The 14008-nt window shown below is 42.6% G+C and overlaps 1 protein-coding gene across 1 annotated transcript in view; it reads right to left on the reverse strand.

Moving 5' to 3' along the window:
- Positions 1–14008, reverse strand: part of LOC146346811 (carbonic anhydrase 2-like) — a 120723-nt gene that overhangs the window by 18210 nt on the left and 88505 nt on the right. Inside the window, exon 8 of the mRNA XM_084849203.1 lies at positions 7721–7867. Within this exon, the coding sequence (XP_084705329.1) occupies positions 7721–7867 (147 nt within the window). The remainder of the gene's footprint in view (positions 1–7720; positions 7868–14008) is intronic.

A 14008-nucleotide genomic window follows, 5' to 3' on the forward strand; every position in this document is an offset into this window, starting at 1 on the left:
TCGGCAAGGTGATGTCTCTGCTTCTTACTATGCTGTCTAGGTTTGCTATAGCTTTCCTCCCAAGGAGCAAGCGTCTTTTAATTTCATGGCTACAGTCACCGTCTGTGGTGATCTGGGAGCCCAAGAAAGTAAAATCTGTCACTGTTTCCATTTCTTCCCCTTCTATATGCCAGGAAGTGATGGGGCCAGATGCCATGATCTTAGTTTTTTTAATGTTGAGTTTCAAACCAGCTTTTGCACTCTCCACTTTCAACCTCAACAAGAGGCCCTTTAGATCCTCTTCGCTTTCTGCCATTAGGGTGATATCATCTGCATATCTGAGGTTGTTGATAATTCTCCCGGCAATCTTAATCCCGACCTGTGATTCATCCAGCCTGGCGTTTCTCATGATGTACTCTGCATATAAGTTAAATAAGCAAGGCGACAATATACAGCCCTGTCGTACTCCTTTCCCAATTTTGAACCAATCAGTTGTTCCATGTTGCTTCTTGACCCTCGTACAGGTTTCTCAGGAGACAGGTAAGGTGGTCTGGCACTCCCATCACTTTCAGAATTTGCCACAGTTTGTTGTGATCCACACAATCAAAGGCTTTAGCGTAGCCAATGAAGCAGAAATAGACGTTTTTCTGGAATTCTCTTGCTTTCTCTCATGATCCAGCGAAAGTTAGCAATTTAATCTCTAGTTCCTCTGCCTCTTCGAAACCCCACTTGTACTTCCGGTAGTTCTCGGTTGACATGCTGCTGAAGCCTAGCTTGTAGGATTTTGAGCATCACCTTGCTGGCATGTGAAATGAGCGCAATTGTGCGGTAGTTTGAACACTCTTTGGTGTTGCCCTTCTTTGGAACTGAAATGTAAACTGACCTTTTCCAGTCTTGTGGCCACTGCTGAGTGTTCCAAATGTGTTGGCATATTGAGTGCAGCACTTTAACAGCATCATCTTTTAGGATTTTAAATAGCTCAGCTGGAATACTGTCATCTCTGCTAGCTTTGTTGTTAGTAATGCTTCCTAAGGCCCACTTGACTTCACTTTCTAGGATGTCACTTTCTTGGCAGGAATACTGGAGTGGGTTGCCATTTCCTTCTCCAGTGGACATTTTGTCAGAACTCTCCACCGCGACCTGTCCATCTTGGGTGGCCCTGGTCAAATCCTAAGGAGAATTTTATTGCACAACTCGGTAAAGAAGGTATGACAAAATGAGCATGGGAAGACACTGAAAAGGGTGAATTTAGTCAACCATTTCCCAATTGGCAACTTACCATTGGCTATGCATGTATCTATTTGTTCTATACAACACTTGCCAAACGGTGAGAAAAAAAATTGATGGATTTTTTTTATAATGACTCTGGTTAAGACCAGGTGCAGATGCCTGGCGAAATTCTACTCGGCATTACGTGCATGTAAGAACTTGATAAGCTGTTAATATGTAACATGCGGCGCCATTAGCATTTTAAGCACCTCCTTAGGACGCATCAATTCCCAAGTGACGCCTTGTTCACTTTTCCTTTCCTTTCCTCCCTACTGTGTCTTGTCTCTACTTTTAGATGACTGTAAGCATATGGGCACTGAATGACCTGTTTTCATTTTTGTACAGCACCTAGTGATTTTGGACCTGCACCTAGGAAAAAGAAACCAAATGCACAGTTACAAGATGGGGGATACGTGGCTCAACAAAACTACAAGCGAGAAGATTCTTGGAATTGTTGTCGATCACAAGCTGAATATGAGCCAAGAATGTGATGTGGCTGCAAAAAAGGCAAATGCTATTTTGGGCTGCATTAATGGAAGCATAGCTTCCAAATCCCAGGAAGTACTAGTTCCCCTCTACTCAGCACGGGTTAGGCCTCATCTGGAGTACTGTGTCCAGTTCTGGGCATCGCACTTTAAGAAGGATGCAGACAAGCTGGAGAGGGTTCAGAGGAGGGCAACAAAGATGATCAGGGGACTGGAAACAAAGCCCTGTGAGGAGAGACTGAAAGAACTGGGCATGTTTAGCCTTGAGAAGAGAAGACTGAGGGGAGATATGATAGCGCTCTTCAAGTACTTGAAAGGTTGTCACAGAGAGGAAGGCCAGGATCTTTTCTCGATCATGCCAGAGTGCTGGACATGGAATAATGGGCTCAAGTGACAGGAAACCAGATTCCGGCTGAACATCAGGAAAAACTTCCTGACTGTTAGTGTTAGAGCAATATGACAATGGAACCAATTCCCTAGGGAGGTGGTGGGCTCTCCCACACTGGAGGCCTTCAAGACGAGGCTGGACAGCCATCTGTCAGGGATGCTCTGACTTGGATTCCTGCACTGAGCAGGGGGTTGAACTCGATGGCCTTGTAGGCCCCTTCCAACCCAACTATTCTATTCTATTCTATTCTATTCTATTCTATTCTATTCTATGGACAATGTCTAAATAAAGAAATAAACAAAACAAATAAGGGAGCAATCCTATGCAGGTTTAGACAGAAAATAGCTGTGCTGGCTTGGGAGTGCTGGGAATCGTAGGACTTTTTTCTGTCTAAACCTATATAGGATTGTGCCCTAATCCTGCCAAACTGTGAGGAGAACTTTACTAAATGTCTTGGCAGGTCACTACACACAAATCTGGTACCAGACTCGAGAGGGCTATCTGCATAGTTCCACCGACAGGCCCCTTGAGCACTGATCACCCTCACACCCTGCCCCCTGGCATTGCTACCAGCACTCCTGGTCACGTCGGCCCCTACCAATGCTGCTGCAGCCATGAGCCTCCCAGTTTACCCAGTGGGGGCAGCGCTGTAATGAGATGGAAGCTGAGTAGCTGATGGATGTCAGGCATTGCACTGTGGGAGAGAAAACACAGCGGCCGCCCAGCATGGATTGTAACTGATCGGCCACTTTGCTCCTTTTCCATTCCAGTGTACCCACTGCCTAGTAAGCCCATCGAGGGAATGGTGTGACTGCAGTGCTGAGAAGACCAAGACCTGTAGAGCCAGGGCGGCCAAGCTGAAGTGGAATATGGAGGTAGAATCATAGACTCAGAATAGTAGGGTTGGAAGGGGCCTACAAGACCATCGAGTCCAACCCCCTGCTCAGTGCAGGAATCCAAGTCAAAGCATCCCTGACAGATGGCTGTCCAGCCTCGTATTGAATCCACCACCTCCCTAGGGAATTGGTTCCATCGTTGTATTGCTCTAACAGTCAGGAGGTTTTTCCTGATGTTCAGCCAGAATGTGGCTTCCTGTTACTTGACCTCATTATTCCGTGTCCTGCACTGTGGGATGAGTGTTGGGGGATGGCAAAGATGGTCCAAGCAAAGCAGGGGCCCTGGCAGCTTCCCAAGTATTCTGGGCCTGGCTCCAAATAATCCTGTGGGAGTACTCAAGATCCATTAATCTGTATCAGTTACCCCCAATTTTTATACTTTAACTGGTGTGCCATATTCACAATCTGGATGATTAAAGAGTGGTAAGGAGGTGCAGTTCCACACCCATTTCATATGGATAAAGCTGGGGTTGGCGTCTTCAGTAGTGATTCTGTGAATGGCATGGGAAGTGTTAGTCATCCTAGTGAGTTTAACAAAGTTCGCAAGGTTTATTTTATTGCAGTGCAATCCTGTGTCTACTCAGAAATAAGTCCTATTCAGTGCAATGGGACTTATTAACTCCCACTGAAGGTTAGGTAGTTTATTTAATACCCCACTAGCTCACAAAACAGAATAAAGCAACATTTTTTTTCTACAGTTATAACATTTTAACACAGATAGAGGTTGCGATCTTAAGTTTTACACCAAGGAGTGTCTGGAACAGTTCTTATTTCTACAAGGCCCTGAAGGCAGGCTGGTCAAAATGTTACCGGGTGAATCATTTCCTCCAAGACCTGGGCTCCAGATTTATTTTTGTGAGGCCAAAATAAAGGGTTAAACATGGATTACACTTTATTGGAAGCAATAGCAACTAGTATATGCAATAAACCTGTCTCTTCTGGTGCTTAAATGTGTGGTGCAATCCTCTTTATTACATACCTCAAAGCATTCAAGGATGCAATTATACAGGGACAGTGTGGCACTCAGACTCTTACATTAAAGAGATGGCACAAACATTTAAGCAAACCACCATTACACACAAGCTGGTGGTTTTCTGCAGGCCAACATATACTGATGTGTACTGTGAAGTCCCCTGCACAAAAGGGTTCCCTTAATTTCATTGGAGAAAGCAAGTTAACAAGTATGCCCCTCTGAACAAAGAGCCCCATGCATGGGCATTATCCTTGCATTGAAGTGAATAGGCAGCCCACACCACCCTACAATGCCTAGTGCAGAAATAACACTAAGCAATAATTTAGAACAGGGGTGGGAAACTTTGGAGGCTTGTGGGGGCCACACTGGACCCTCTGGAACTCTCCAGGGGCCACACTCCTCCCCCTCGCCCCTCCACAGCCTCAACCGGAAATGGCTGCGCTGCAACGGGAAGTGGCCTCACTGCTGCATTTCCAGTGATTCTGCTGGGAAACAAGATGCACGGGGAGTGTGCACCTTGTTTCCCAGCAGAACTGTGCTCCCTGTTTAGCAGACTGGGAGGGGAGGCTGATTCTACTGGGAAATGCATGATGCACAGTGGTAGGGGCTATGCGGTGCAGGCAGGGAACCTGATGGGGACTGCAAAACTCCCACTGGGGGGCCGCATGTTGCCCACCCTTGGTTTAGAGTTTACGAGCCTCTCATGAGCCTCATAGAATCATAGAATAGTCGGGTTGGAAGGGGCCTACAAGGCCATTGATTCCAACCCCCTGCTCAATGCAGGAATCCCTGACAGATGTCTGTCCAGTCTCATCCTTCATCTTGCCTCCAGTGAGAGCCCACTACTTCCCTAGGTAATTGGTTCCATTGCCGTATTGCTCTAACAGTCAGGAAGTTTTTCCTGATGTTCAGCTGGAATCTGGCCTCTCTTCCCTCTCCTCTCTTCCTCTGCTGTAGCTGGAAGGTTGGAAATATCTACTTTTTTCAACTAAACTGAGTTTGTCATTTCATCTGAACTAGAAACTGTGATTAGTTTTAACTATGATTTACCAAGACAAGATCATAAAGCATGGTTTGAAGGTGGCTTGTTTAGACAAATCTTTAAAACTAGCCACTGTTCATCCCAGTTTAGATTAAACAACAAACTGTGATTAATTGTAAATAGAGCTGCGCGAAAATGGTTCCTCGAAATTCTTCAGCATATTTGTGGGCACAGAAATTGGGGGGACAATTTCACTGAAATTCTCCTAGGGGAGGAGGCGTTCTTGAACAGTTTCTTACAGATAGGGCTCACTATTGGTAGGGGCTGTGGCACAGGCCCTTTCTTTTTTCCCAGGTTTTTGGCTTACTGCACTGCTTCTGTAGGGGGCAACAGTATCAACTGTGCTGAGGCTTCCATTTTTTTGAGGTAGAATTTTGAATTTCTTTTGGTGGTATTTTTGAGCTTACCTAATCAGTGTGATGTGGCCGAGGGGGCTGTGTGTGTTTTCTGTCTCTGTTACACATCTTTACATTGTTCTGCAGCCTCCCAGGCCACTTGCACTTTGTGAACTGAAAAAGCCCCATGGGAGGAATTTCCTCATGACATCTTCCTCATGATGGCTTTAACTGAAGTGCAGGAAGCCGAGGAGGCTACAGGCTGCCACAGAGGTTACTGTACAGTAACAGACAGGGCATTCATGCACACTCGTCAGGCACCTCACAAGTACGGTAAGCACAAGAATCCCAAACCCAACCCATGAGAATTTATCTGAAATTTCTCCTCTTTTGAATTTCTTTTCAAAAGCAATTTATTTTCTATCAAATAGAATGAGAATGGTTGAACAAAATGTGGGAGAAATTTTCGACACAGCAGTAGTTGTAAATGGAATCAGATGCTTCTCATTTCCTCCTTGAAGCCGTGCCAGAGAAGAGCAGAGGGGGATGCACATACGCCCAAGGCTTGTTCATGTAGCTCTAAACTATGCTTTAGCATTACATCCGAACGCAGCCAGTGAAGTCACTGTGGATATTTTTTGTTAATTTATTTTTGTTTTTGCCCTTTAAGGGGTCAAATCTGTACAGTCCACCTCATCCAAAACTAGTGAAGACCACCAATTTGGATGGCTTTAAAGAGGGATTACACACATTCCTGGAGGAGAAGGCTATCAACGGCTACTAGTCCTGATGGCTATGTGCCACCTCCAGTATCAGAGACAATATGCCGATGTACACTAGTTGCTGGGGAACATGGGCAGGAGGGTGCTGTTGCAATCATGCCTGCTTGTGGGTTTCCCGTGGGCAGTTGGTTGGCCACTGCATGAACAGAATGCTGAACTAGATGGACCCTTGGTCTGATCCAGCAGAGCTCTTCTTATGTTCTTATGTTGTCATTATGAGGGGGAGCTAATTATTCTGAGCCAGCCTAATATATGGGTCTTCAAAAAAAAAAAAAGAACATCATTACTTAGCCAATGAAAGACCAGAAGCAAAAAAGATAAACACTACACCCTCACACTCTTGCAATTATAAAACATACAGCAAGATTGCTATTAAATGTTCTATGCAATTGTTTTGATTGCAGTGCTTATTGGGTCAAGAGGGCAGGAAGGAGGTCAACTGTGTACAGCTGAGCCAGAAGCAGGTCATAGGTTCACACTAAGAATATGGATATGAGTCAGAATCCTTTGACCAGACTAAATCAAGTGCACATTTCCTGACCTACTCAGCAGCACTGTTTATATCATTCAGTGTATCTTTTTTCTCTTTCCTTCCCAGATTGTCAAGAGTTCATTCATTGGGAGTAAGAATACTTAATACTGGCATACTGCTCTTTTTTGTTTAAGAGCACTGGGCTTCACGCTTTGCTCTTCATATATTTTGCAAGCAGCGTTATGTTTTTCTCAAGCAATGTTTTCACATTTGCAGTAACATCCTGTGCATTGTGAGTTAAGGGCCAAAGGAAATGAGGTGCTAGGGAACCTGTGATCAGAGCTCTCATGGTTTTGTGTGTGTGTTTTAGTTTGAAGCAGCAACAGTGGCTAAGCTACATCCCCAAATCAGATCAGGAGCGGCCATGGAGAAGGGGGTCCTTAACCCTTCTCCCAATGCTCCTTTCCCAATCTAAATCAGCACCCCGAAGCTGCTATTTGCCCCACAGGCAAAAATACACAGGTACCCTGAGAGATGCTTCTTAAATTTGTAATGGATAGGAAAAATGCCTAAAATTCTTCATGGTTGCTCTCAATTCATTCAGTGTGCTTAAGTCTGGCAGAAATAATATTTAGAACAGTTTGCAGAGTTTAATACTGGTTTTGTTTTATGATGAAAACAGTTTAAAGTTCAATATAGACCAAGGTTTAACTCTTGAAACGTTAGGGCTACAGAGGCTTTCTATGACATGATTATGCATATCATCATCATTGTGAACTATGGTGAATTTTTAAGGAACCAGGAGAATATGTGCTCTGCCTGTGCCAGAGATTTCCATTTGGCTTCTAATGATCCAAGTATAGGTTGTAAGATCTTTTTTATTTTAATATTATTTTTAGACTGCTTTTAATTGGTGGAGCCCTCTCAAGGTGGTGTGCAATATTAATACAAATAAAAATCAGTATGTACATATTCAGTAAAAAATCCATAAAAACAGAGATTGCCCATAAACAAATAAAAACAGAAATAACCAGCAGAAATTACTAAACAGAAATTACTAACAGAATTGTCGGGAAGTCACTTACCTACTTTTTCCTACCTTGTAAATCACAACACACTCCTGAGTAAATAGCAGATCCGCTATATGTCACAACAGCTGCATGCTTCACCACATGATCAGCCCAATTTTCAGTGTGGGCTGCCTGTTTTTCTCCTCCATTCACCTTGATATTGAGCTGAAAATTATCTACATAACAGAGTGATTAAACAACTGCTTTGCCAAGCACCAGCTATAACACACACTGGATCTGCTGTGTACTCAAGGCTAATCTTATTTTGTTCAAATCATCATTAAGGGAGGAAGCTTTGTACATTCACTTTTGGCTTTCCTTTTCTCATAAATAAATGTAATAAATAAAATAATATATAAATGTTTGTTTGTTTATGCATTTACTGTTCTTTTAAACCGCATAATAACTGAAGTTCCCTGGGTGGTTTGCAATACATCAAACACATACCACACAAACATTGAAACACAAAACAAAAACAAAATTTTCACTTGTGGTTCTTCTATTTGCATTGCCAACAAAAAAGCAGGCCCATGGCTATTTTTCACTAGGGCTATAAATGGACAGGTGTTAGTGCTTAAAAAGCAGTGAAATACTGCTTTGTCACTTTGCCTCTTTGCATGCAAGACTACCCTTAGTATATAGTAGCAAAAAAGACAAAAGCGATTCAGAAACGAATTCTCATATTCATAGTCAATCTGTGATAAGGAACAGTCAAACTGAAGCAAAAGAATTGAGGTATATGAACTCACAATCCCATGGATAAGATGGTAAGAGTATCCAGCCTAAATCAGTGTTTTGCACTAAATTACTTTTATTTATTTACTTATTTATAAGTATTAAAGCACACACATACAATTTGGTTACAAGATACAATAAATTAATCAGAAATACATACAATTCCCTAAATATAATGTAATAATATCAATACATAGAGACCTGTCTGAACGTATTTTGGTGCCCCAAGTGAGGTACAATTTTGGCATCCCCCCCCCATGCTACCACTGTTAGTCCCTGAACAGCATGAAATGGGTCCATGGGGCCTCCAATGCCCTCATTGGCTGTGCACTCCTCAAAGTTAGAGGGCTGATTGGTTCAGCTCACTGCCTCACACACGAAGGAAAATACTGTGATGAAAATGGCCCACAGCTGCAACCTGGACTGGCCAATGTGGTGCTTTCCTTTACTGGGTGCCAAGCCTAGACATTTGGAGGGTCACGTTCTGCACTTTGGATAGTTCATTTAGAGTTCTGGCTGGTTCTGATTGAAACCCAGAATGTATTCACAGCCCCACCGAAATCGGAGCCACCAGCCTCCACTGTACAGGAGGAAACATAATTATCAAACTACAGTAAACAATGAATAAGGGCAGATATCATCACCAGATTTATCATTCTAGAAATTAATGGGGAATATTTCTTAACAACCCCTTCATGGATCACTGCCTTGTTGTGGCGAAGGGGCTTGCGTAACTCAGTGAAGCCATAAATTATGCCGTGCAGGGCCATGAAAGTTATAAAATTATACGACAAAAGTTCGTATAATTGCCGACAAAGGTTCATATAATCAAAGCTATGGTTTTCCCAGTAGCAACATATGGCTGTGAGAGCTGGGCTATAAGGAAGGCTGAGCGCCGAAGAATCGATGCTTTCGAACTGTGGTGCTGGAGAAGACTCTTGCATGTCCCCTGGACTGCAAGGAGGTCAAATCAGCCCATCCTAAAGGAAATCAATCCTGAGTGCTCATTGGAAGGACAGATACTGAAGCTGAAGCTCAAATATTTTGGTCGCCTAATGTGAAGAGAAAACTCCCTGGAAAAGACCCTGATGCTGGGAAAGATTGAAGGCAAAAGGAGAAGGGGACGGCAGAGGATGAGATGGCTAGATAGCATCACCGATGCAATGAATATGGACTTGAGCATACTCCGGGAAAGAGCGGAGGCCAGGAAGGCCTGGCGTGCTATGGTCCATGGGGTCATGAAGAGTCGGACACGACTTAACGACTGAACAACAACAATTTCTTAATAAATCAACTTACAGACTTCTCCCATGCACAAATATAATATGTTAATTTAATAGTTATACCAATGTCCCAGAAACTTAAATATATCCCTAAACAGGAGGAGCTATAGCTTATTTCCAGTAGTAAACTATTGGCACCTTTCCACCAGTAATAAATGAGTAATCATTTTGGCACAGTACAGGAGGCTATATGCTTCTACGTCTCTTGACAGTCACACAGGCGTCAAAAGCACAGAAGCTGAGCCACAAAAAAAGCTGGAATCCTGGAACCAAAATAGATTATAAGTTAAATGAGTAAGTGTATTTAATGGGTCATTAAAAAAATAGCAACCACTGGGATGGGTGAGGGTGATGATCAGAACTGGAACTACACAAAGCATCAAGGAATAGATACTCCTTGACCCAAGGAAAATTGACCCTGAAGCTGCTATCCCTCGTCAGAAGGTGCCATTGGTGCCAATAGAGTTTTACCTCCCAGGGCAATTTTCATTGGGACCAAACTTTAGGAGTGCGGAAGTATTAAACTGCCCTGCACCATAGCCAGGAACCTGATAAGGCCTCCTCACTGATAAGTCTTGTCATCAACAACAATAGATATGTTAAATGCAATGACACTCAACATCTAAAGTCCTCCTCTGGATGCCTGCTCCAAGCGAGGCTCGGAAGACAGCAACAAGGGAGAGGGCCTTCTTGGTGGTGGCCCCCCAATTGTGGAATGATCTCCCTGTTGAGGCCCACCTGGTGCCAACATTGTTATCTTTTTGGCACCAGGTCAAGACTTTTCTCTTTTCCCAAGCATTTGGCGGCATGTCATGAGTTTTAAATGATCCTGGATTTGTTGTATGGTTTGGCTGATTTGCTCAAAGTTGTTGTTAGATATATGTTGTCTTTGTGTATTCTGTCTGTTAGTTTTTTATATTTTATATTTTGTATATTGTACTTTTAACGGTTTAACCTTTGTAAACCACCCAGAGAGCTTTGGCTATGGAGTGGTATAGAAATGTAAATATAACAACAACAACAACAACAATAAATCTACTTCATTTAGCCCCTAGAGGCAAGCCATCATTTTAATTTAATTTAATTTGTTTGCAAATGACTGCTTTCCCAAAGGATCACCCTCTGCAACCAAAAAATAAGCTGGGGACCTTTATGGCCCTTTTGTTAACTAAAAGATTAACTGTGTTGCTATTTTTCCTCCCCCAAGCCTAATGCTGCTTTCATTCTTTTTTTCGTTTTCATTTTGTCTTTTGCTGAGGACAAAATGATGGGAAAGGTAAATCCCAAAGGATTTGTTGTTCTTGTTGTTGATACTTTAATAAATATAAGCACAGTGCTTTAAAAAAAATGGCTATATTTATCAAAATCAGCAATAAACTGCAGAATGTGCTGAGTGAAATTCCCTTCACTGCTATGTACAGGCTTTCAGAATTTCTGTCATTCAGACTTTGCCCAGAGCCTTTTTAACTCATATAGGCCTGGTGCTTCATGTTGAATGTGGATGTTTTCCTTTAAACTAGATGTAGCCTATAGAGTTCATCAGTTCCTTGGTGCTGCCTGAACTAAAAGCCAAGTTAATTCCATTTTGTGGTTTGCCTTTTGCTTTGCAAGCTTCAATATGGGCAAACTGCTATTAATTAAGGGATGAGAAGTTAACGTCTTAGCATGAGACAGCACTGAGCCATGACAAGTGTGAGTAGGACAGATGTTCTCAGTAAGTACTAGGATACTAATATTGTACACTTAGTGGATTCTGAACAAAGGCTGAAACTCTGTATGAAAATATAGCCATGCAGCTGAGCAATAGATGAGTGTATGGGCAAGACTCACCCACAACTTCCCTAGTTCCCAGCTGGTTTTGCTTTGCCTTCCCCTTTTTAATTTTATTTATTTTTAAATATATATTTATATACAGATTTTCTACTATAAAACCATATCCAAAGTGACTTAACAAAATTCATCATAAATCATAATATAATAACACAAACTCAATAAAACATTTCTTTTTTAAAAAAACAAAACAAACCCTACAATAGCAGAAGTATGAATCTATATTAAACCATATGAAACAGACAATAAAACCAGCAACAACTGATCACCCATTAAAACATTGGAGAATAAAGAAATACTGGGAGGAAGACAAAAACCAATGCCAGGACCTGAAAAGAGATGGTGGTGGAAGTGGAAAAGGTAAGCTGTTGGTAGGGTGGCCACCTGTGCATTCCCTCCAGAGACGAAATACATCACCAAAAAGGAGACAAAAGAGGACATCAATTTGCATAACGTTTGTGTATGCTGATGTATAGATGCACATTTAGAAATATTACTATAATTCAAACAGAAATATAATACATCTGACTGTAGCTGGGAAGACTTTGAACAGGTGACCTATATATGACTGGTTAGTCTGCTGTCCAGGTGCTAACTGTTGATGGCCAACTTCAAGGCCCCTCCCTGCTCTCCTTTATCATTCTTTATCTTTAAGCCAGACCGGGACTGGACAGCCCTTCAAGTAGGGGACACCTTCACATAGAGGACTGCCCTCTGACAGCTTTTCAAATAGATGACTGTCCTCGGTAAGGTAGGACACCTGGCCAGAAGCATGTGATAGCTGGGGCTAACTGCCCTTTTCATTTTCCACCATGACTCTGATGTGGCATAACTATGGGACATTGTGGGGACGACCTTTCAAATGGAGGATGGTCTTATAGGACACCTGGCCACCCTAGCTGTGGGGAGAAACCTTTCACACTCCCCCCCCCCGAACCTACATATTTTGTCCAAAAGTTCTTTTAAAACAACTTTTGGCGGGCCTAGCCTTACATTACGACTGCTGATTCCTCACTTCCACAAAAGGCATTGATGGATTTCTTAGGCGAGAGACAGCAGTGCTGTCCCCATATTCAGTTCCTTGAGGGAAGGGGCATTTGACTTCTCTCCCCTAGCTAGACATTGCACATTCCTCACACATGGTACCAGCCTTCTTAAACAGACTCACAAACGTGTAGGAAATTGTTATAGAATATACGTAACAAATTGCCAAGAAAAGGTAGCATGTTTTTGCAAGCGGGTTGAAGTGTGCAGTCCATGTATCTTGGTGTACTGCCTGTACTTCAAATATACAGCTTTAGAACAGCTTCAATTGCCTAGCAACTGCTTAATTACAGAACACAATGGCATTTTAAGAAATATGACATCCTACTCACATAAGGTTACAGTGTTCCTAATTAATAATCTCAAGACCTCTTAAGAGGTCTTGCTGACATATTATTTCCTTTCACTTCCAAGTTAGTGGTGGAATCTGATACTTATGATCTTAACACTTCAAGAAATGCAAGTTTCTAGCAAGGCTACAACATGAGAAGTCCAGCATGGGAAGATGTACACTCCCTAAGATTAGTCTAGACAAATGTCTTGCAATCCCTCTCTTCTCAGCCATTGTCTTCCTTCACTATTTAGAGCCTTTTCACTATTATTTTTTTTAAAACCCTCTGTCCCCTACCCACCCCTGCATTTATAACTGATATTGTTATTATTAATGTGACTTTTGCTCCACTTCCCAGCAGTGCCCTCCAAGCAGCATATTCATTTTCTTCCACTAGTGTGTGTGAAAATTTGGGGGTAGGAGGAAGTTGTTCTGACTTTGCACAGTTCTGACTACTTCACAATTGCATTGTGAGTTTTTTGCCCATAGTTACTTAGGGGGTTTCTGCCAACCTAGCAGTTCGAAAGCAAGAAATTGCAAGTAGATAAATAGGTACCGCTTCGGCGGGAAAGGTAACAGCGTTCCGTGCACCTCGGTGTTCAGTCATGCCGGCCACATGACCACGGAAGCGTCTTCGGACAGCGCTGGCTCTTCGGCTTAGAAATGGAGATGAGCACCACGCCCTAGAGTCGGACACGACTGGTTGGGGACACCTTTACCTTTACCTTTTTTACTTAGGGGGTGGGGTATCTTTCATTTACGTTATGGGAATTTGTGTATGTACAAACTGCACAAATTATACATTATTTTAAGCCCAACTCCATCAAACTAATGTCTGAATCTACCATTCTGAGAGGAGTACTTGTGGGATGTGCCAAGGTTAGTCCTGGGACAATGAGATATGAAAGGTGACACATTGGAATGAAGTTACCCCCCAAAAAACAACAGGTGTTAGTGCAGATACACAGTGGCCTGCTTCACACATAATGCTAGTCATGGTGTGTTTTGTTGAAATCTGGCTTATTGTGTGTCTGAACCTATCCCTGCAATCAAACCATGGTTTCTTAACCAGCTATAAACCACAAATGGAACCC

The sequence above is a fragment of the Heloderma suspectum genome, chromosome 4 (assembly GCF_057233095.1).
Source record: "Heloderma suspectum isolate Gila_16-S chromosome 4, 16-S_ref, whole genome shotgun sequence".
Classification (NCBI taxonomy): domain Eukaryota; kingdom Metazoa; phylum Chordata; class Lepidosauria; order Squamata; family Helodermatidae; genus Heloderma; species Heloderma suspectum.